Source organism: Micromys minutus, assembly GCF_963924665.1.
Source record: "Micromys minutus genome assembly, chromosome: 11".
Classification (NCBI taxonomy): domain Eukaryota; kingdom Metazoa; phylum Chordata; class Mammalia; order Rodentia; family Muridae; genus Micromys; species Micromys minutus.
In genome coordinates, this window is record NC_137980.1 from 13,719,848 (window position 1) to 13,740,502 (window position 20,655).

Genomic DNA, 20,655 nt, shown 5'->3' on the forward strand with positions numbered 1-20,655 from the left:
TGAGTATATATATTTATCTTTCTATTTATAGACCATCTCATTAGTACCACCCAGTGGATACAACTGACCTAAGCCAATATAATTTGAAGCTATCCTTTTGAATTCTTCTTGACTGAAATCTACATATTTTTTTGTGAGTTCAATATAATATGATAGTTGCTTGGGTTTTTTGGCACTTAGACAGATATGGATTCCTTTGTGTTTGACTATACTTTGTGATACAATTTAAACTTGATAAAAGAAAAGACAATTCATTTAATTCAATCTCTTGTGGTCACATGAATCAAAATATGTGTCTCTGTCCTGCTCATGTTCCAGATACCCTACTCCTCGGCGTCTCCTGGGAATTATGTAGTAAGTACATTCGGGTTTGTTTGCTCATAAGAATTGATGTTACGTTTTATTTGAGCAGTGAAATTGTTGCCCAGATGTTAAGAAGAGCCCTGTGTGTTGACCAAGAAGTGAGCATCTTGAGCTGTTTCATCTGCCCGCCTCAGCGCATATGCTGATGTTCATTAGGGAGACAGTTATCAGTCTGGCTGGAATTGCCTGCAGCACTCTGTTTTACTTTGGCATATGTTTCTGGAAGCTACTCCAATAGTCTATCCAATCATGAAGAGAGCCATTCCCAGTTATACAAAGATATGCTTGAATTCACAGTTCTCTACAAGAATAGTGTACACACCCACCCCCAGCCCACTCACCACACATAAGGGCTAAGAAAACATAAAACTTTATCCCAATCACAAAGTGCTTTCGACTGCAGAATAAAGAATAATTTTGAAGGATCTTTTAGGGTTTTTTTTCTATTCCTAGAAATTGAAAAAGACTATTTCCTTGTTACTGTCTATTATGTGTTAACTTTTCTTGGTAATTAATATAAACCTGAAGTCAAATTATCAGGTTTTGGACCCCCCTTTTTAAAGTCACACTCACCCTTGACTGTCCCCCCTTGTTACATCTGAAGGACACCATAAGGGATAGTTTATTTTACAAAATTTCAGAGAAAATATTAACAGAAAAGCAAAGATAAGATGACAAAATAGGAAGGGGTTATGTGCAGTGAGAGTGTATATTTGGAATGCACAGAGAAGAAAATCAGTGAGTGGTATAGCCCCTACAGAAATACTATATTATCACATGGAGGAAAGCAGTGCCAAGCTGGGCCTGTGGTCTTAGTGCTCAACTTTCCTACAAACCATCCAAGCCAGAGTCCAAGTGTTGAATACCATTTGTATGAAGCGACAGAAAAGGAAGGAGGAAGGGAGGGAGGAAGAAGGGAGAGAGAGAGGGAAGTGGAAAGGAAAAAAATAGGATAAAACTTTTAAAATCACTTAATAAGCCTGATAAAGTTTTATTAAATTAAATTATATACATTTATTTTAAAACAAACTTTATTGTTTACTTAGTGGGAAATACAAATATTTCTTGAAGCAATTGCTAGGTTATATGTAAATACTCAAAATAAAGTAAATATTTAAGTTTCTTGAGAGCTAATTCGATCATTATGCATAAAGCTCCTGCAACGTTCTAAAACTCTCTGCTAGACTATGCATTCAGTTGTCAGAATTAAAGTCTCATGTCATTTCCCACTGAAGTGTTGCACCTCAGGCCGACAGAGAACAGCAGCACTAGTGAGTCGGTCACACTTAATGGTGTCTCTTAGGAATCTTCTGTGAATGTCTTTATAGTGTTAGGAAGTGCCCGTGACACAAATGTAGGAAAATTATAGCAAAGCACACATGAATCTTGTTGATTTGTAATGGCCCTATTAAGTAGTGTCTCCATAACCTCATTATAGGTGATGTGATTAAGTCATGAATAATAAACCAGTGTTACGGGCTCATTGTTTTTGGAAACTTGTCAAAACAGTCTCAACATAGTTAAGCTAAATTATGTTTTGCATAATATTGAGATGATTGTGCATCAAGAAAATAAATTACAGAGGAAATATAGTTGCTTTGTTTTTAAATTTGGATTATTATAGAGATAACTGTAACCCTTTTCTGCTTTTTTTTATGTTGTTTAGTGAAATGCTGTATTTTTACTGAAATCTTGTGTGATTATTTTAGGGTCCTCCAGGAGGTGGGGGACCACCGGGAACACCCATCATGCCTAGTCCAGCAGGTACTGTACCTCAGACCACTACATAGACATCCGACTTAGCCGTGAGGATATAAATTGTACTTTTGAATGAACTTGGGAATTTTCATTGTCTCACCATGATTAAAAACAGTAGGGGGAGCAAGTAGGAAGATGTCTAGTTCTTAAACAGCTTTGGTGCTGCTAAGCATTTAGAGAATTCCTCTTGTATGAATAATGGAGTTAGTATGAGTAATGTGTTGATTTACATGACTTGCCCAGTTATTTAACTTACTAAAATTCCCTTAAAACTGAAAGGAATCTATATTCCCCCAGCTCAGAGAAAATAATTTTTAAGGAGTAAAACATTAAGCCATTGACCCATTAGGTTAGCAAACTAACTCTCTCACGTGTCTGCTGTCTTCCTAAGTATGGATGTGTTCACAGTAGTGTTTGTTCTGCATGTCTACAGAAATTTATCAGTTAACAAATTTACCAAACAGTAGTGAAAGATTTTTAATCTTCTAAAATAAGGCATTCTTCAGCATATCCATAGTAATTTCACAATTCTCTCAAGTGATGTTAGCATTTCTTTTTTTCCTCGAGAATTTCATTCAAAGTGTATTAAGCATGTTTAAAGACTGATAATTGGGACTAAAATTGTCAAAGATCTATCAAATTATGGAACATATATCAAGTGCTCTTAGATGACTCTTAAGAGTTAACTCTATAACCCTAATACTTTCATTGAGATATGATTCAGGATTTTATATGAGGAGGCTCATTTACTAGTCTCAGTAGTTAAACTAATTTTCATTCCTATCCTAACATGAATGAAATTATTAAGTTTCAAATAAAGTTATGGCTTCTAGTGTTTCCTGGTAATAAAACAGATGAGAAATGTTTATAATTGAAAATGATTTTAGTATGGCTCACTGTGAAGTCAAATGTTCTTAAATATTTAGATCTAACTCTAAACTATACAATAGTTCAAAGTCTTTATTATTAATAATGCCAGTAAATAATTTCCTGCCTGATAATTTTTATTTAAAACCAAATATGGTAATACAAAATGTTACCTCAACTTTACTGGTTTCTCTCTATCCATAAACATGTTGTCATCATCTCTGTCTTCGGACTGTCCACACTGGAAATGGAGCAGAATCCACTGAAGATGAAATTATATGAACTCAACTCCTCCCCTTAATTTCATTCTCATTTTGTGAAGTTAATGTGTAATTTATGAAGGTAGCCTGGGATTGGTGTTTGTGTCACTGTAGACTAGAGCCCAGCTGCCACAACTCTGACGGGTGATGGGAACTTGATCCCTTCCACCTTGTGTGTGAACTTTAATTGACTCACCATTTAATAGTGAGCTGGACCTAGGCCTAAGTTACAGTTTATTGTAAGGCTTGTCTGTGAATGAAAAGAGACCAGGCATTTCCTAGAAGACCATCCTTACTCCTCCTGATGATTTTCTATCTTTTGCATGAAATTACATTATTAATTAGTCTTAAAGTGATACATTCAGCTCTTGCATATTTAAATTTGTAATCCATTTTTTATTTCGCCAAAAATAAAGATAAAACCCATTCATTTTAAAAAGAAATTTGAAAATCTTCTAAAATACGATAGAAGTTCTTAGACAGATTAAATGCAGTACGTCTAATTTGTTGTCTGAGGCACACAAGCTAGGTAACACATAGTCCCTTCTGATGAACTCTTGATAGCCAGCTGTGGGCAGACTAGCAGAGCATTAGCTGATTCGAGCAAGCAGCATTGCACTGGTTGGAATTGGTTGGATAGCATGGGTACTCAGAATACTTGGGGGAAACGCTTATTAGAAATAGCATCGGAGGGGCTGGAGAGATGGCTCAGTGGTTAAGAGCAATGGCTGCTCATCCAGAGGTCCTGAGTTCAATTTCCACAACCACATGGTAGCTCGAGACAGGAATCTGATGCCCTCTTCTGGCAAGCAAGTGTACTTGCAGACAGATCACTCATTTTTTAAAAAACATAAATATATTTTTTGAAAGAGAGAAAAAAAAGAAATAGCATTTGAAATGAGTCTTGGTGTCTAGTGACTAGAATTTTAGCAGGTGACAATGCTCAGCAGCAATGAAAATGTGAATGTGGACAAGGCTGGTAATAGGCAAGAAAGAATAAGTAATCCAACATGGCAGAAGTATTCCATAGACAATGAAGCAAACAAGTTAGAGCCACAAAATAGGTTGTGACCTCACTTTGTATTCAAAGCCAAGGTCAGGGTGAGGGTCTGCGTAGAATACTATGATGTATTCTGCTCTAGAAGTAATATCTAGCTGAGCAGACCAGCACACCTTTAGCCCTGGCACTTGAGAGACAGAGGCTGGTGGGTCCATATGAATTTGAAGCTATCTGGGTCTACATGGTGAGTTCCAGGACAGCCAGGTAGACATTGTGGGACCCTGTTTTAAAAGGGAAATCTAGTACTGAGACTGATACATCACTGTTAATAAATGACCAGCAAATAATGTCTCTCTCACTCTAAGTGACACATCCTAAAGTCAGAGCTATTTGTTGTCTAAGGAGTAGTTACACAAAGGGGGCAGAAACAATTAGATCTCTCTATCTCTGATCACTCCTATGAGAAAGTGTCTTGTTTTACCCTCTCAACTCAATACAAAATACATTTTTCAGGTACTTCATCATTTTCAAAATAAAGACTATTGTTACACAGCTAAGTAAACTTTATAATTGTGAGAAAATTGAAAACTGTGGTTCACAACTAATACTTCTTCAATGTAAAATAATTTACTCTCTAGGTTTACTTTGAAAATACATGTGGAGATTTAATTAGAATTGGCTGGTAGGCATGAAGTATAAGATTTAGAATAGTGTAAAAGATTGCATACATGTATACAGAACATATTGTAGTTATTTTAATAAGAGGACTAAAAAAAGTTACCAAAAACTTTTGTTGAAATTCAAGTGTTGTCATTCGTGTCTGTTACTTAGTACTTGGGAGACTGAGATAGGATTTGCTAGCTCATGGCTAACCTGATCTACCAAGTGAATTCTAGGCCAGGTAAAGCCTAAAACAAGAGTCTCTAAAGGAGAGGAAACATAGTAGAGGGTCTGGCTCTGACTCCACGCAGGAGAGTTTCTCTCCAGCCTTGTCATCTCACTTTTGAAGTTATGTCGGTATGTTCTACGGTTTTATCCTAAAATTCGATTTTCTTTTTCATAGGAAAGCTAAGAAAATTCTGGAAATTAGAAAGCTACTAAAGTTGAAGTTTTAGAATTCTCTGCTATGTATATGTCATTGTTTATGGAGCAAAAATAATCCACATTTTATGAAAAAGTATTGCAATGTTTGTTCTTAAAGTAATATTCAATTGACATAAATTACTGAAATAATTATACATGTCATCATGTTTGTAATTTATGGCTTTAGAACACTAAAGTCTGGATCAGAAATGGCTGCCAAGTGTTTGCTTCCAAGCATTAGTAGTGACTGTGTCAGTGTGTGTCAGTTTCTGTGTGTACCAGGATCACCTTTGGTTAATTAGGTCATGTTTTGTTTCAGATTCAACCAATTCTGGAGACAACATGTATACTTTAATGAATGCAGTACCTCCTGGGCCTAACAGACCTAATGTAAATATAAGTTTTAATGTATTTGAACTATAATATAGTAATGATCCAAATAAATATAAATGTTATGCTTGTAAATAGCAGGGTAGCTAAAATTGAAAAAAGTCAGCAAATACATTTTTGTGTTAAGGTGATTAAAACTTACATGCCTCTAGTCTAGAGTCTTTTAAAATATTAAATTCCTTTTATAGTTGCAGGGGCAGAGAAAAGAGTAGAACACGGCACATTCATGGCTGTTTGGTTCAGTTTAACTTCTTAGCGTCACTCTAAAGGACGGAGTGAAAGTGGTCCATTCAGTCAGCTTCTCGCTCATCAGTGTTGGGGATATATCCTGTGTGTGTGTGTGTGTGTGTGTGTGTGTGTGTGTGTGTGTGTGTGTGTGTGTGTGTGTGTAAGGAAGTCAACAGAAACCACGTGTAACAGCTTGTCGCTCCATCTACTTCGGGAATCCTGGGGATTGAGCTCAGCTTTTCAGGTTTCGTGGAAAGTGCCTTTTTCAGGCCATCTTTCCTGCCAGTGTTGTCTGTTTAGACCCTTAGTCATAAGCAGCAGCCTGTGCTTCTTCTTGGAAGCCGTACGACCATGTGGTCTGCTTCCTCGCAGGAGTAGAAGACAGCCATGTTTGCACAGAGCTGTGGGCAGTCAGCCTTATCTGAACAGTCTCCCCCTAAGCCACCCAGCCTCTCTGCCCGTCTTCCTCTCTCCCTCCTCCCACTTTCCCAGCTCCTTCTTCCTCCCCCCCTCCTTTCTTGTTTAATCTGCTGTGGTGCCGACGGCTAGTGTGCTTCTCAAGCGTCCCACTGTTCATACACACTGCAGTCAGCACTGCAGCCCACATGCGATGGAATATGATTTCAGCTTGGGAAATGGGATCATTCTAGAGGAGTCAGGGGAAAGGAAAGGGCACTGCCCTGGCTCCTCCCATCACAGCCCTACCTATGCAAGCATCTCTGTTCACAACTACTTACTGCTAAGGGAGATTTTACTTAAAGAAACAGCTGCAGTGCTTTAAAGGTGTGACCAGAGCTGCTGCAGTGTGTGCACTAAGCTGACAGGGCACACATGACTAAGGACAGTTAGTGATGGTCAGCTCTAAGTAGGAAATTATCTCCTGTGCCCACTTCCTTCCAAGGAAGACTTGTTACTGGCATCATGGTTCAACACAAATGCTCTCAAGGAGAGAATGCTGATCTTCTCTTCTGTATATGCTTTCCATATTTACTCCCTTGAGAGAGAAAATGGGCAGAAAATATTAGCCTTAGCATCCAGTACAGAGATGGGAGAGATGGAGACGACAGTCTACAGCCTGTATCCTGGAGTCTCCACAACTGGAGATAAGCCAGGGAATCTTTGTGATGTTAATAAGTAATGTTAATGTCATTTTCCTTGTGGTCACAATTACTTTATTCATTTTTAAAAACAGTTTCCAATGGGCCCTGGATCAGATGGACCCATGGGTGGATTAGGAGGAATGGAGTCCCATCACATGAACGGCTCTTTAGGTAAGGCTCAGTTTTTATGTCAGATGGATAGAATAAATTCAAAATAAAGTGTTAATTTTATTCCATGGGTATTATAGTCTGCAAAGCCCTTCCATGTCATCAGAATGGAGGTGTAACCCAAGGTGTATGGGTTGTGAGAACTGGAGAACCTTTGAAACTCAGGAGTGTGAGGGTTGTTCTCTGTGGTTTCCCCCATGAGTATCAACACAGACCTAAGAAAGTGTTGAGTGTCTTGTGACCAAAGGAATTCTGTTCTTCCGCTCAGCATGTGCAGGGCAGAGAGCAGAGGGCTTCTCTGTCCTTCTCACGGGGGTCTTTCTCCAGACTGTGAACATAATGCTGTGTATTTTAATGTTTGCCCGATTTTAAAATAAAGTTAGTAACCAGCTTAGATAGTACTAATAATTCCCTTATGATCTGCACCTGCCTTCAGGATAGAGCCAGGCTCAAGTATACCGGTAGTTACCAGCTTACGTAGAGAAAAGGAAAACAAACTGACTAGGTCTCTTAACACACAGTGTTCCTGGGTAGAAGGTCTAAGAACAGTGTTTGTTGTCATGAGCTAGTCTGAAGGCTGACACTGGGCCTCTCCCTTCCTGCACACCAGCTGTGCTCATGTGGTTACACTCATCTGGGACGTCTTCCCTACTCAGTCAATGCATGCCCCTCGAGTCTCTGAAAGGCCGTATTACCTGCTTACAGAAACTGTTTGCAACACATTGTTAGGCTTTTGTGCTTTTAAGAACCCATACTTATTTTTCCTAGACTTCAAGGTTTGGGTTCATTTTATTTTTGTTGACATGAGGATCTGATTATGGTAGCCAATAGGCATAAATAACTATTTAATTTAAAGTTAGAACTTCACATTCAAATCCTCAGGCATGCTGCCACCCACCTGTGTACAGCAGACATACATCCTTTTCCTGACTACCACAATGAATATCTCAGAGAAACATAGACATCTTCCCATAATGCTCAATTGGACAGCACTGTTACAGAAATTGATTTTTCAGTGTATTAAAAACATGTTTCTCTTAATCTGTCAAGTTGGAGAATTAGTGAAAAAAGAAAGTGGTCATAGTTAGAAAGCTGGGGTTACATTATTACTAGATTCAAACATCCAGAAGTTTCACAGTGGTTGACAACTAGTTTGTTACTTTGCACTGAACATTTCTGTAATTACGTACTAGTGCAGTATTTGTGCATTGGGTATATGACACTATTGGATCTTTTTACTCACAAGCCAGTCATGCTAACACTTCATGCTAATTATGCTGTTCAGTAAATGCTGTTATTAATGTTAGAATATTTTACATTAGGATTAATTGTTAAGAATAAAGTAGTTCAAAGTAGAACTGATATTGTGACAAAGTTAGGATTATTAATTATTTACTGTATAATTCCATTGCCTTTGTCTCTCAAGAATCAAAATTAAATTGTAGCATATCTTTGAGATATGCTTGGTTTCTATTGTGCATATGGAATGCTATCTATTTTTAATATTAATGAAATGTTTTGTAATATTTGGTTTAGAATATCATTAGATACTCCTAGAAATGTCTGACTTAAATTTTATCGCCTTTACAACATCGTTTTCATTAAGATATATATTTGTATATATTATATAAACATTTAAGTGTTTTAATTATGCCAGGCATGTAGCTGGTGTCTCTAATGGTCTCCGAGGGGACGGGTCTGTAGCTCTGCCTCTGCTCCTGCTCTGGGATCAGGTGATGGGAAGCAGCAGCTGGCTCTGGGCTGTCAGGCAGCCCACGCCCTTCAGCAGGTCCACTGCACAAGTCTCACCTACTGACACTTGTCTTTTTCACACTTTGTTCAGGCTCAGGAGATATGGACAGTATTTCCAAGGTAAGTAATGTGCGTTCTCTGTTTTATCTCCACATGCAATTCTAATGTTACTAAATGAGTTTTATTAATGTTGTTCGTCAATATAAATTTTGAACATAGAAGTTCAGACATGATTACTTATCAATCAAAATGTGAGTATATATGATCTTTGGGAAGGAAAATGTTCTGATGCTACACTCAGTGTGGATGATCTTTTGAAAAGCTGTAAATGTTTGCAGCATTTCTACAGCAGTGTGACAACAGACACTTTGGAGAAGTTGGCGGTATATGGAATAAGGACACTGCATTTGCATGTCGACTTGGTCTTGTAGGACTTCATTAGACAGTGTTGATATGCAGCCATTCTCTAGTCCTCAAACAGTAGGAAAGGAATTAGAAGGAAATTATATTAATTCATGTGGAAAAGTAAACGTGTCTGCATTTTTCCTCCTTCGACTATTTGAATACATAAAATGAATCTTTTCATAAGATGATTTACATATTTTTAAAGAATAACTTATAAATAGATCATAACGAAATTAAAGTTGTTCTCTGAGTCAAATACATTTAACATGTTTGATGAGAATTGAAATTAGCTAACGCGAAAATGACTCCCTTTCAAAGCTTGCTGCAGATCAGTAAGAAGAGAAATTCACTGAAGGACAACTATGCTTTTATTCCGCCAATATTTGTATAATAATATAGAGTCCCTAGCACCACAAAAAAAATAAAATAAAATAAGATTAAGTCAGCTGTAAAACAGTTGAATCTAAGACTTCAGACCTAAAATATTTTAAACCACAACTTTAACATTGGACCTGGAGAGTCTGGTTACCAAGCTATACAATTTCTGTGGACACTTGAATGAATGTGTTTTTAACAAACACTAACTTACCTCTGTGAGAAGTGCTATTCATAAAGTCTGCTTTCAAAGCAAGAGTTTGGAAACAAACATTATCTCTCCATCTTCAAGTGGCTTCTCCTTACATGGGGATCCATTCATTGGGTAAAGAACAGTGTACCAAGGACACATGCTGAGCTCTAACTCCAAAGATAAGCGCACCTAAGATCATCACCCCCCACCTAAGATAATCACCCCCCCTACCTAAGATCATCACCCCCCACCTAAGATAATCACCCCCCCACCTAAGATCATCACCCCCCCACCTAAGATCATCACCCCTGGACCTAAGATCATCCCCAGAACCTTAGATCATCTCCCCGGACCTGAGATCATTCCCCAGGACCTAAGATTATCACCCCCCCCCCCAGAAGTTCCATGTAACTGAGCAGACCAAACTGGAAAAAGTTTCAAAAGTTTGGGTCAAGTTTTGAGGATAGAAGAAACAATAAATTACTAATTAAGGGGGTGTTTTAAAAATAGATAGAAATTGAAGACTGGCTAGCGAAATGACTCAGCAGGTAGAGCTGTTCTCACTCAGACTACCACAGTCAGCAATATCACTCCTGTTTTCAACGCACAGTTTATTACTTAATTAACAGCTCTAGTAATTAACAAATCTCAACTAATGCATTTAGAAAACATTTTAAAGGAAATAAAAGTCATTGGGTTTACTTCAGAATATAGTAGCCTTTCTTTATTTGTGGGTAACTAACGTCGTCAGAGGAAGAACGTGTCAGGGGCGATGGCATTCTCCTGCTGCGGAAGTCTGGCTCTGAGGCACAGAGCGCTCGTCTGGGCTTCAGAGGGGCCTCACTCTCAGACCCTCCCTGCCTGGGCTCCGTGAGGCAGTGAGAAGCTGCATTCAAATTGGCCAAATTTTTAAAGCACGTGTTCTTTTAGGAACTCATTCATAAAACTTTAATGTTTGTGATAGACCTTGCTGTAGTAAATCAAAATGTTCTAAGTAATTTTTAATTCCAAACCAAAATATAAGCCATATGGTGCAAAGCAAAATAATCTAAAAAAAAAAAAAAAAAAAATCTCTCTTCCATTTAAAAATAAGTGTTTCATCCTCAATTTTTTTAAACTCAAGTAAGCAGAAGTTGAAGGTCTTGAGTCTCCACTGCAGGGCTGTATAAACTGGCGTATGTCATTCTGCCCTTGCCTGTGGCTTGGCTCTCATGCATAGTTTAAAGAGCACCGTAATGATAAGGCAAGCACACGTAACAGGCTTCCACAAAGGCCCCGCTAGCTGCACGTGCATTGCTAATAGCAGCTGCTCTGTCTTGGAGACAGGGCACGGGAAAGCCCTGTTAAAGGAATGGTAAGGTGCGTCTACAGCAGTCAAAGCTGTACACACAGTGTTCCAGTCCTAAGGTGTCTCTTTCTCAGTGACCTTCCTTTCTTCCTTATGACTCACATAAAAATAATCTCCAATGTGCACGGAGAATTAAAGGGAAATATCTATTAAAGCAATGACCTTTCAAAGTTTGGTTAGTAAAATGACTAAGGGAGTTAGTGTCCACCATGCGTCATCCATGAGTGGGCTCTCCTCATCAGCCTCCTGCTGGGAAACTTGATTTTTAACTCTGTGCAGTTCTTGAAAGTCTATAAACCGAGGGCGAGGCGTTGAGTAAACATTGATTCTGGGAGTAAAAAATAGTTACCCTGGATTATTTCGGGATTTTGCTTGTTTTCAAACTTTGATGGGCAAAAATGTTAACACTTGTTTTGGTGCATAGTGTGACCTATGTGTGCGGAAGACGCCAGGTAGCAGCATTTTGCCCTCAGTGGTGGTGACGCTGCTGTGCACTTGGTGTTTGAAGCACTACAGTGTGGGAGGGAAATGAAAATCTTCAATAGTGACTTCTTTTCTGAATCTTGTTTACAGAATTCTCCCAATAATATGAGCTTGAGTAACCAGCCGGGCACTCCAAGGGATGACGGCGAAATGGGGGGCAATTTCCTAAATCCCTTTCAGAGTGAGAGCGTAAGTAACCCTGACCATGCCTCTGTGCACACACTCATGAGCTCTCCTCTCAGAGCACATGCTCAGAACTTTATTATTGATGCTTATAGAGGGTTCAGTATGTTGGTCTTCCAAAAGTCAGAGAATCTTCAAGTGCAGTTTTGTGGGAAAAGGGATTTAATAAACCATTTTATTTATGTGCAGTTACCAAAACCTTCAGAGTGATTTTCTTGTAAAGAACATCCGTTGTGAAGAATCAAACAGAAAGCAGGTTACCTCTTTAACACGCTCTGCCTTCTAGCAAAATGTGTAGGGCACTGCAAAATCAGATCTGTTCTAGATTTTGTCATTGTAAAACTGTGACAATAATCTACATGTGTCGTGGCTTTGATGAAGTGAAGGTCACACTGGTGGCCTGTCAGCCTGACCTAGACGCCTGTGGCATTTTAAAGTGCTGTTACAGGGTTATAGGTGATCTCCATGGATGTATACAGGACAAAAGGGAAGTTATAAAGTTCATTTGTTTATTTGGCAAACAGCCTATAATCATTTCTATGTGCCAGGGCAGTATGCTCGACCCTGGGATGACTAGATAACTGCCCTTCTCAAAAAGTTACTATGAAATGAAATAACATTCAACTCTTACCTCACTCCTGAAACATTCGAGGAATTCTTTCAAGTTTTATAGAAACCCCTCAAGACCTGGTGGACTCAGAATTTCTGGAAGATAGGGGGTTGAAAGGGCTAGTTAGGGACTTCAGGGGCTGCTCTATGCTGGGACCACTGAGCTGGATTATAGAACAAAATGGTGCAGAGTCCAGGTGAGCTTTATCGGTATAGGACCCATGAATCTGTTGGTTGACAAAGGCGCACGGGCCCTGCGTGCTACCTTGCTGCCTGACTCAGCCTTTGCCAGGGCTGCCACTACAGAGGTTGACAGCATGCCTAACAGAGCCTGCTGTGGTACAGAGTGATGTCCACCATGACGTCCAGGGCTTGATGTTCTGTGGATTCTTTTGCGTCTTGGTCTCAACCTCTAGTCTCCACTGCTCCTGAATATAGGCTCTACAAAAGGGGTTTTTTTTTTTTTTCTTTTTTTTTTTTCTGCTCTCGAATTTGCTTTATTTATGTGATTGGTGAAGGCAAAGAAGGTAGATAAAATTACATGAGATAGCCAGACATCAGTGAGTAAGCAGGAAAAATCAGGAGGCAGCTCAGTTTCAGCCACACATGAAATTACACGAGTTAATATTTTAGAACCTTGGTCTCTGGTTCACATCGGGAATGTGGACAAGTCGGTCATTTTCAATGTTCACTTCATCTAATAAAACACATTTATCTCCTTTTGCCTACTTTCAGCAGTGACATAGTGTGAGCTAACGAGGTGTATGCGAGTCAGTTCGGTCCACTTATTGTGCTGCGTGCGAGGTAGGAAACAATGAGAAGAGTGGCTCGTCTGTCCCTAGGGAGCACAGTTAACAGATGTTCGCAGGGTAGATCATCTGCCGGACTAACACATATGCATTCTGTAATACACTGTTGACAGCAAAGGGGCGAAATAAACTGTGGAGGAAAAATAGAGCATGTATGAAATAGAATTCCACCCCATTCAACAACTGACCAAACTCTGACATAAACGGCACAAAAAGCCAGCACTGAGTGGCTCGTCACACGGAATTCGCTTAGATGCTGGTCATGATGGGCTCCTTAAATGTTCCACTTGCAGCCTTAGGCATGTAGGTGTAAAACACACAATCACGCACATACTAGTAATTGATCATAAAGAAATGCTTTTTAGAACAGTTCTCTGATGTGTACTCCTTTTTTACAGTTTATCTGTCCCCTCCAATCTCTTGCTGTCCCCAGTCCACTTTTTCCTGCTCTCTAGTTCCATGTGCTCTGCTGTGGAGTCCCTTGAGTGCACTTCATACATATGAATGTCACCGCACTTTTTAATATATGTTTTAAAGTAGACCAAGCAGTGAACGGAGAGGAAGACAGACAGACTGTACTGACAAGACACTGTAGGATGAGGTGTCTCCGGTGGCTTTATTTGTACTGTAACTGAGAAGATGTGGAACTACAGTGAACTCAAAAATCCCAATGTTCAAGGCCTCCTGTGCTTGGCAGTGGGAGGCTGCTGCTCTCCCTAGAGGTTAAACCAAAAGGCCAGAGAAAGGAAACAACTGTGCAGTGTTACTGTATACTAGATAGTAACCCGCGCTCTCCTGACATGCTACTTGATTTAATTACATCAAAACAAACATGCCAAAATTCACAAAGCCAACACTGCAAGACAAGATTGGCAGGGCCAAGTATTTGACCAAAACAAGACTCCTTCTTTCAAGACACAGAGCTGCCCCCTAGTGTTCACATGCTGTAAATACTTGCTTTGCATGATGCAGATACAGAAGCGGCTCAGAAGAGAAGAAAGCAGTTGGATTAATTTGAAGAATGTTTCCCTATGGCCTTAGTCTATAATCAGATTAGCAGGTGTGCTGTGAGGACCACAGTATTCAATAGTGACATGGTGGCAGACAGCCCTCCCACCTCGCCTGTCCTGTCCACTGCTGTTACTGCTGGGAAACCATGGAAGCCCAAGTGTAAGTGGTCACATAAACATTACATTATTCCATGTTATACTCAGAGGAATATAACTACTCCTTATTTCTCGTTAAGAAAACAAAAAATTTATAGAAACCAATACTTAGAAAAGTGGTGTATCTAAAGTATTCTAGCAGATTTAATGACTACGTCTAATGGGTTCCATTGAACATTAATTAGGTGATAAGAAAGGAAAAGACTGTACAAGTTTATACTAGAACCTGCTATCTCAAAGTATACTTTGAAAAACAGGTAAAATAGATATATGTTTAAAATAATAGCTTTAGTTCTACTTTTTCCCCTTAAGCCAAACGAGCGTGCTGTCAATCACTGCAGGGCCATTATATCCTCTAGGAGAGCCAGAAACTGGGTGGTGCAGGCAGTCAGACCTGACATCACAGCACCGCAGTATTCACCCTACAGTATCCACACATGGCCTGAGTCCGCACCACACGCAGGAAGACTGTGCCTCTCAGCACTTCCTCCTCCTGGGAGAATGTGAGCTGCTTCCTCGGTGCTCTGAAGAAGGTGGTTCACGGCAGTGCTCGTTTTTGCTTGCATTCTGGGACCTTTCCTAGAATTTTGTAATTCCCTTTAGCTTCGTTTTCTTGAATCCGTTTCAGTAATAGAAACTGGCAGTGAACAGTCTACAGCCTTACAGGACCATGTGACACATTCCAGGGGTGCCTGGGCAGGAGTGCATCCTGTCAGTCTGTGTCATTCTGCAGCTGTTTGTGCTACTCAGTAGATAGTCCTTGTTAGAGTCTAGTAAACTCAGAGTTTTATTTCTCGGAGCTGGTGCCTGACCCTTGGTTTCTCTACACCTAATTGTTTTCCTCAGTTCTTTCATGGGTAAAGTGACTTCTAACTTCCTGATATATCAACAGTGTTTTCTCTTTTCTGTAAGTTTTCTCAAGACATTTTCTATACCACATTTTAACAAGGACTCATGTAAAGGGATTACAGCAGCTAATAAACACTTGACAGCAGAACATGTGTAACATTAGCTGACATATAGGAGAATGAAAAGCATCTTATAGTTTTCTTTATCGTCATGTGACTTATGAGTGAGCTGGAATCCAGATTGCCCAGGCTGTACAATCAGTGGAGACTGTCTGGAGTTTTACCCAGACATTTCCAGAAGCTTTCCTGTGGGGCTCTGCAGGGGGCCATCCTACCTCCCGGCCTCAGTCATGACACAGCACCACGCTGCAAAGCCTGTACTTTGAAATAGTGCTGGTGATCTAGCCATGCTGAACACATGAACTTTCTACCTCACAACTTTCAGTAGCTACATCTCAAGAGCCTAGAAGCTGCATGCGTGTGGAGCCTGTGCTGGCCAGAATGGAGTAGAATGTTCCATCAGCACAGGTTCTGCTGGCCCACATGAGGCTATCCCTGTTCTTACATCAGCTACAGGATTGTAGAGAGCATGGGATAAATTTCTCTGTGCCCATTTTTCTATAGAGATGCACCCTTGTCTTATTGTTTGTTCTTGTCTAAATATCACTGTATTCTATGCATTATATATAACTATATATATATATAAGGTTTTATATATATAGTTATATAGTTATATCATGTGACATATTTAATCCGAGGCTGCGAGTAAGAAATTGCAGCATGCTGAAGTCACTGGTGATGTGAAACCTTGTGTGCCATGTTGCCACAGAGTTGGGTGTGCACGTTTTAGCACAAGAAATTCCTTATATCCGGTGGAACCAGTGGTTTATTGTGACTTGCTTTTTCTCACCCTGCCTTTTTTCCTCTGGGTTGAATGTATTTTTTTATTCATTGACATTATAATATGATTACATAATTTCCCTCTGCCCTTTCTTCTTATTGCCCAGTGTTCCCTGCTATCCAACTTAGAAGTCAGTTAAACTACTTAACTTAGCTTCCCTTCTACTAAAACAGAACCCAAGGCTACTCACTGACAAGTAGATTCTCCTTGGTGTAGCCAGTGTTAAAGACTCAACAGCACCCCTGTGGCCCAGCCACCCTTTTCCAGCCTCACCCCCTCCGTACATTCTCTACATTTACTCAGAAGAACACATTCGGTGTAGAGGCCGACCAGCTGAGCCCCTCCCACTGTGCTCACCTGGGGAGCTCTTCCCACTCGGTTCATCTGAACCTCAGCCTGTGCCTGTGGTCCATCCCAGGTTGCTGGGGTCCTCCACTTTCCCCTTTCTACCAACTTCCTAAAAGGTTATGTCCCACTGACCACATAGCCATGGCCTTTTATTGGATGTGTTCTATTTTCTCCAGTGTGGAACTTGTCCTTTGGACAATACCCATCTCTCACCCTGAGACACTACCATCAGTAGATCATTAGACCTTTTGAAATGCTTTTTGCAGGTTTTCCATCAAACATTAAGATGTTGCAAGGTCCACGTGTTTAATTTAGAAGCCATTTTCATTCAGACACTGTTACCATTTGCAGGAGATGCCCTCTCTACTCTGGGGCTGTGCTACTCAGTGGTGGCCTCAGACAAGTCACTTGTCAACCACATCATACTGTTACACTGAGTTTTGTGCCCTGGATTGTTGCTGGATTCCTGGCCGTGTGTGTGTGTGTGTGTGTGTGTGTGTGTGTGTGTGTGTGTGTGTGTCTGTGCAAATATCTCTGTATATGTGTGTCTGTGTGTGTCTATGTGCACATAGCTCTCTGTGTGTATGTGTGTGTGTGTCTATGTGCACATGTATGTGTGTGTGTGTGTGTGTCTCCTGTGCTAACACACTGGAGCACTCCTGGTGTTCTCACAGACTCAGCAGAGCTGGAAGTTGCTCATACCTCCTCACATAACTGTTCACTGAGCACTTTCTGTGTGTCAGATCAAGTATGTAGTTGAAGGATTTTATACCGAATCCTCCCCAAACTCCTTAATATTGACAGAAAGGCTGTTATAAAAATGATGGAGAGTTCAGGGAAGTCCCCCACTCACACGGCTATATATAGCAAAGGCTAGGCCTCAGACAATTCATGGTGATACATCCTTGAACTAAAGTTGCCCAGCTGTTACAACTGTCTTCAAACCCCTCATCTGACTTGGAAGGAGAGTCTGAGAACTGGATAATTATCTAGGTCCTGGGAAAGAATCAGGCTTTGTAGAGGAAATAACTTAAGATTTTAAACTAAGTAAAGCCATATAACTGTCTCGTTACTGTTCCTTATTTCCCTGAGGTTAAGGTGCGTACTTAGATGTTAGTAGAAACTAGCATCCCTCACGTGTCCTCTGTGCCAAGGAGAAGCACACTGACATCACTGTTAACCTGGTTCTCTGCCCTTGCAGTACTCCCCCAGCATGACCATGAGTGTGTGACCCATCACCGCGTCTCCTCGTGAAAACCACCGTGAGTCAGCCCATCACAGAACCACCACGGAAGAAACTACTCATCGTGTACAGTTAGACAAAGGACTCTCAGACAACCAGACCACCCTTTAGTTCCTGCTCTCTCCCCTATTTTGAGAAGAAAGCGGGTCCACATACGATTCAAGCAACTGTACGGAGGGGCACATTAGCATTGCCCCCAACTGAACTGCGATGATTATCTGTGTGTATGTGTGGGGAAGAGAATGCATCATATGTGCAGATCTGTGTGCACATATATGCATACGTGCATTGACCCACAGGACATTGTAAGATATTATCACATGTCATCTTAAGTAGAAGTAAGTAGGGACTTTTATTCCATCCTTTTTTTCACGTTTACATTTTAATTATTAAAGGTCGCTCCTGCCCTTCCTGAACTATTTTGTGCTGTGTACATCACTGCTTTATATAAGTTATTTTTTAAGGTGAACTCAGATGTTATGGTTTTGTAAATGTCTGCAATCATGGATAGGAATAAAATTGCTTATTTGAGAGCTTTCATTCACTGTGTCTGAACAAGTTGCCTGTGAGCCTCAGCGTGTACCAAGTAGAGACAGTGTCTTCATCCTAGTGTCCAGACAGGCCTTCCTTACCTTCTGTGCAAAGTAGTGTGGTGCTTTGTGTGTAAGGACACACTTCAGCAAAAGCTTAGTCAGGGCCTCACACAGTGCATTTCTGCAATAACTGCTTTAAATTGAATTCTATCTTGATTTGTTTGTCTTAGACGATGCAGAAATCATTCACTAACTCAAGTTACCTAGACCATAGCAATAAAGTGACATGGCTTACCATATTTTTAGCACATTCTCTTTTAAACACAATAAAATCCAAACATAACAAAACCACTTGTTTGAATTTACAGCTTCTCCCTGGGATCTAAAAGTAAATTGTTAATAATATACAGTGAAGAATGATATTTTATTTTTATTTGGATTTCCTATGATCATTTCTACAGACACTTGAAAACAGACAGACACACCGACATGGTTCAGGCCTTCAGCACAGAGCAGAGAATGAGAACACGAGAGGGATTTGCAGCATTTCCAGTTTTCCCACCCAGTAGCTTGCTTGCTGGAGCAGAACTGATGGACACCTGACCTTTCTGGTGTCCCGGCTCTCGGGTGGCAGTGTACAGGCCCTGTCCGCTCAGTTCTGGGGTCAGAGGGCTTGCCCTGGGAGGCGGTAAAGAAACAGTTTTTAGTTCTCTCCCTTATGAAAGCGCCTGGCTGTAGGGCACTTCCTAGATCTTTGGGATTACATTTCATCCCCTATCCAAACACCACGTACCAGTAGGAGAAGCATAGCGAGTTTATTTGATACTCTAAAAGACACCTCTGCAATCCTTTCCGTTCTGAGACACAAATAACCACCGATCTCTACTCACTGCCCAGTCTTCCGGGAGAGGACTCCTCCCTTTCCGGTGGGGCTGTGACGTGACTCAAAGTGTTGACTCTGTGCCTGCTGAGAGCACAGAGGATAAAGATGAGTTAGTGTTACTCTGCAGATCCAGATGACAGTACATGAATCACAGCAGCACAGCGTTGGCCTACAACCGTGCCAGAGCGCAGCCTTGCACTAGCAGGCTAGCGGAACCTGTGGCAGGCAGGTCACAGGAAGTCTTTACCCTCAAGTGCAGCTAATCTGAAGATGACATTTCCCGCATTCACTCGAATCACTAGGAACAGTGGCAGCTTTCGCTCTCTATACGACTGCACAAAGTTTAACTTTTCCGTAAGCTCGGCCCTACGGTGCTGGACCTCTGCTCACACTTCTTTGAGCACGACTGGCCTGTCATTTCTGCCGTTTGTCTTCTGCGAACGGAAGCAAACGATTCCTAGCAGACATTAAAAAATAAAATAAAATCATGAACCTAATTTTACTTGCCCTTCTTCGGGAATGGTTCTGGAATATAAATGACAGACGGCAATGATAGAAGTGCCGTGCGCTACTTCTAACCTGCTTTGTTTAAAACAAACAAATAAATAAGATGGCTTTGTTTTTGTTTTCATTTCCTTTCTTGGAACTCAGTTTTAAAAAAAATAATCTGTTCCAATTTGTAAATTCATGAAAAACTTAAAAATTTATTTTTAAGACAAAACTACATCCACGAATAGGAAAATATAAGAATGCTTAATTTTTATAGCTTTGCTACCTGAAGGGTAAACACTGTGTTGATTTTATTTAGATCTTAATTATTTAACCTTTTTTGTTTTTCTGGTAAAAACAGCCGTTTTCTTATGCATTCTACCACCGTTGGCACATTCGTGTTGTCTTGATGTGTATGCTTCTTGCCAGAGGTTAGTTTTTGCTTATTTCAGCCCATAATAATGAAATCAGCGGTACTCACTTATATTGGACATGACATGCACCCATCAAATGTGAGACTGGGCCGCTGGTGTGAGCAGGAATCCTGTTTCTCTTCCCTGCCGTCCCTAACTGATGTTTGAAAGCTCGTGTCATAAGAACCTGGATGGTTCTTATCCGCCTGACTTTCTTACTTTGAGGATGCCCAGTGTAAAGAAAAGAAAAAGAAAAAAAGCTTTTGGGTACACTGATCTTGTAACACCACAAGCTTGATGAACCAATCCGCTCCTTTGAAAACATTCCAATTTGGTTCCAATTGCTAGTGAATAGGAATTTTACAGCCAAAAATCTGAGGTTCAGATTTCTCTATTGCCAAAAGACTGACAGATCAATTCTGCTCCCTTCAGGCAAGGAGGGTGCTCAGACACACCC

The 20,655-nt window shown here is 40.4% G+C and overlaps 1 protein-coding gene across 4 annotated transcripts in view; it reads left to right on the forward strand.

The window, feature by feature from the left end:
• Positions 1–18,458, forward strand: part of SSBP2 (single stranded DNA binding protein 2) — a 226,015-nt gene extending 207,557 nt beyond the window's left edge. For all 4 annotated transcript variants that reach the window (XM_080924702.1, XM_080924703.1, XM_080924704.1 and 1 more), the window contains 7 exons: positions 319–354; positions 2,073–2,127; positions 5,651–5,721; positions 7,142–7,220; positions 9,061–9,089; positions 11,864–11,962; positions 17,839–18,458. In XM_080924702.1, the coding sequence (XP_080780828.1) occupies positions 319–354; positions 2,073–2,127; positions 5,651–5,721; positions 7,142–7,220; positions 9,061–9,089; positions 11,864–11,962; positions 17,839–17,868 (399 nt within the window). In that variant the 3' untranslated portion in view covers positions 17,869–18,458. The remainder of the gene's footprint in view (positions 1–318; positions 355–2,072; positions 2,128–5,650; positions 5,722–7,141; positions 7,221–9,060; positions 9,090–11,863; positions 11,963–17,838) is intronic.
• Positions 18,459–20,655: the final 2,197 nt, after the last annotated feature.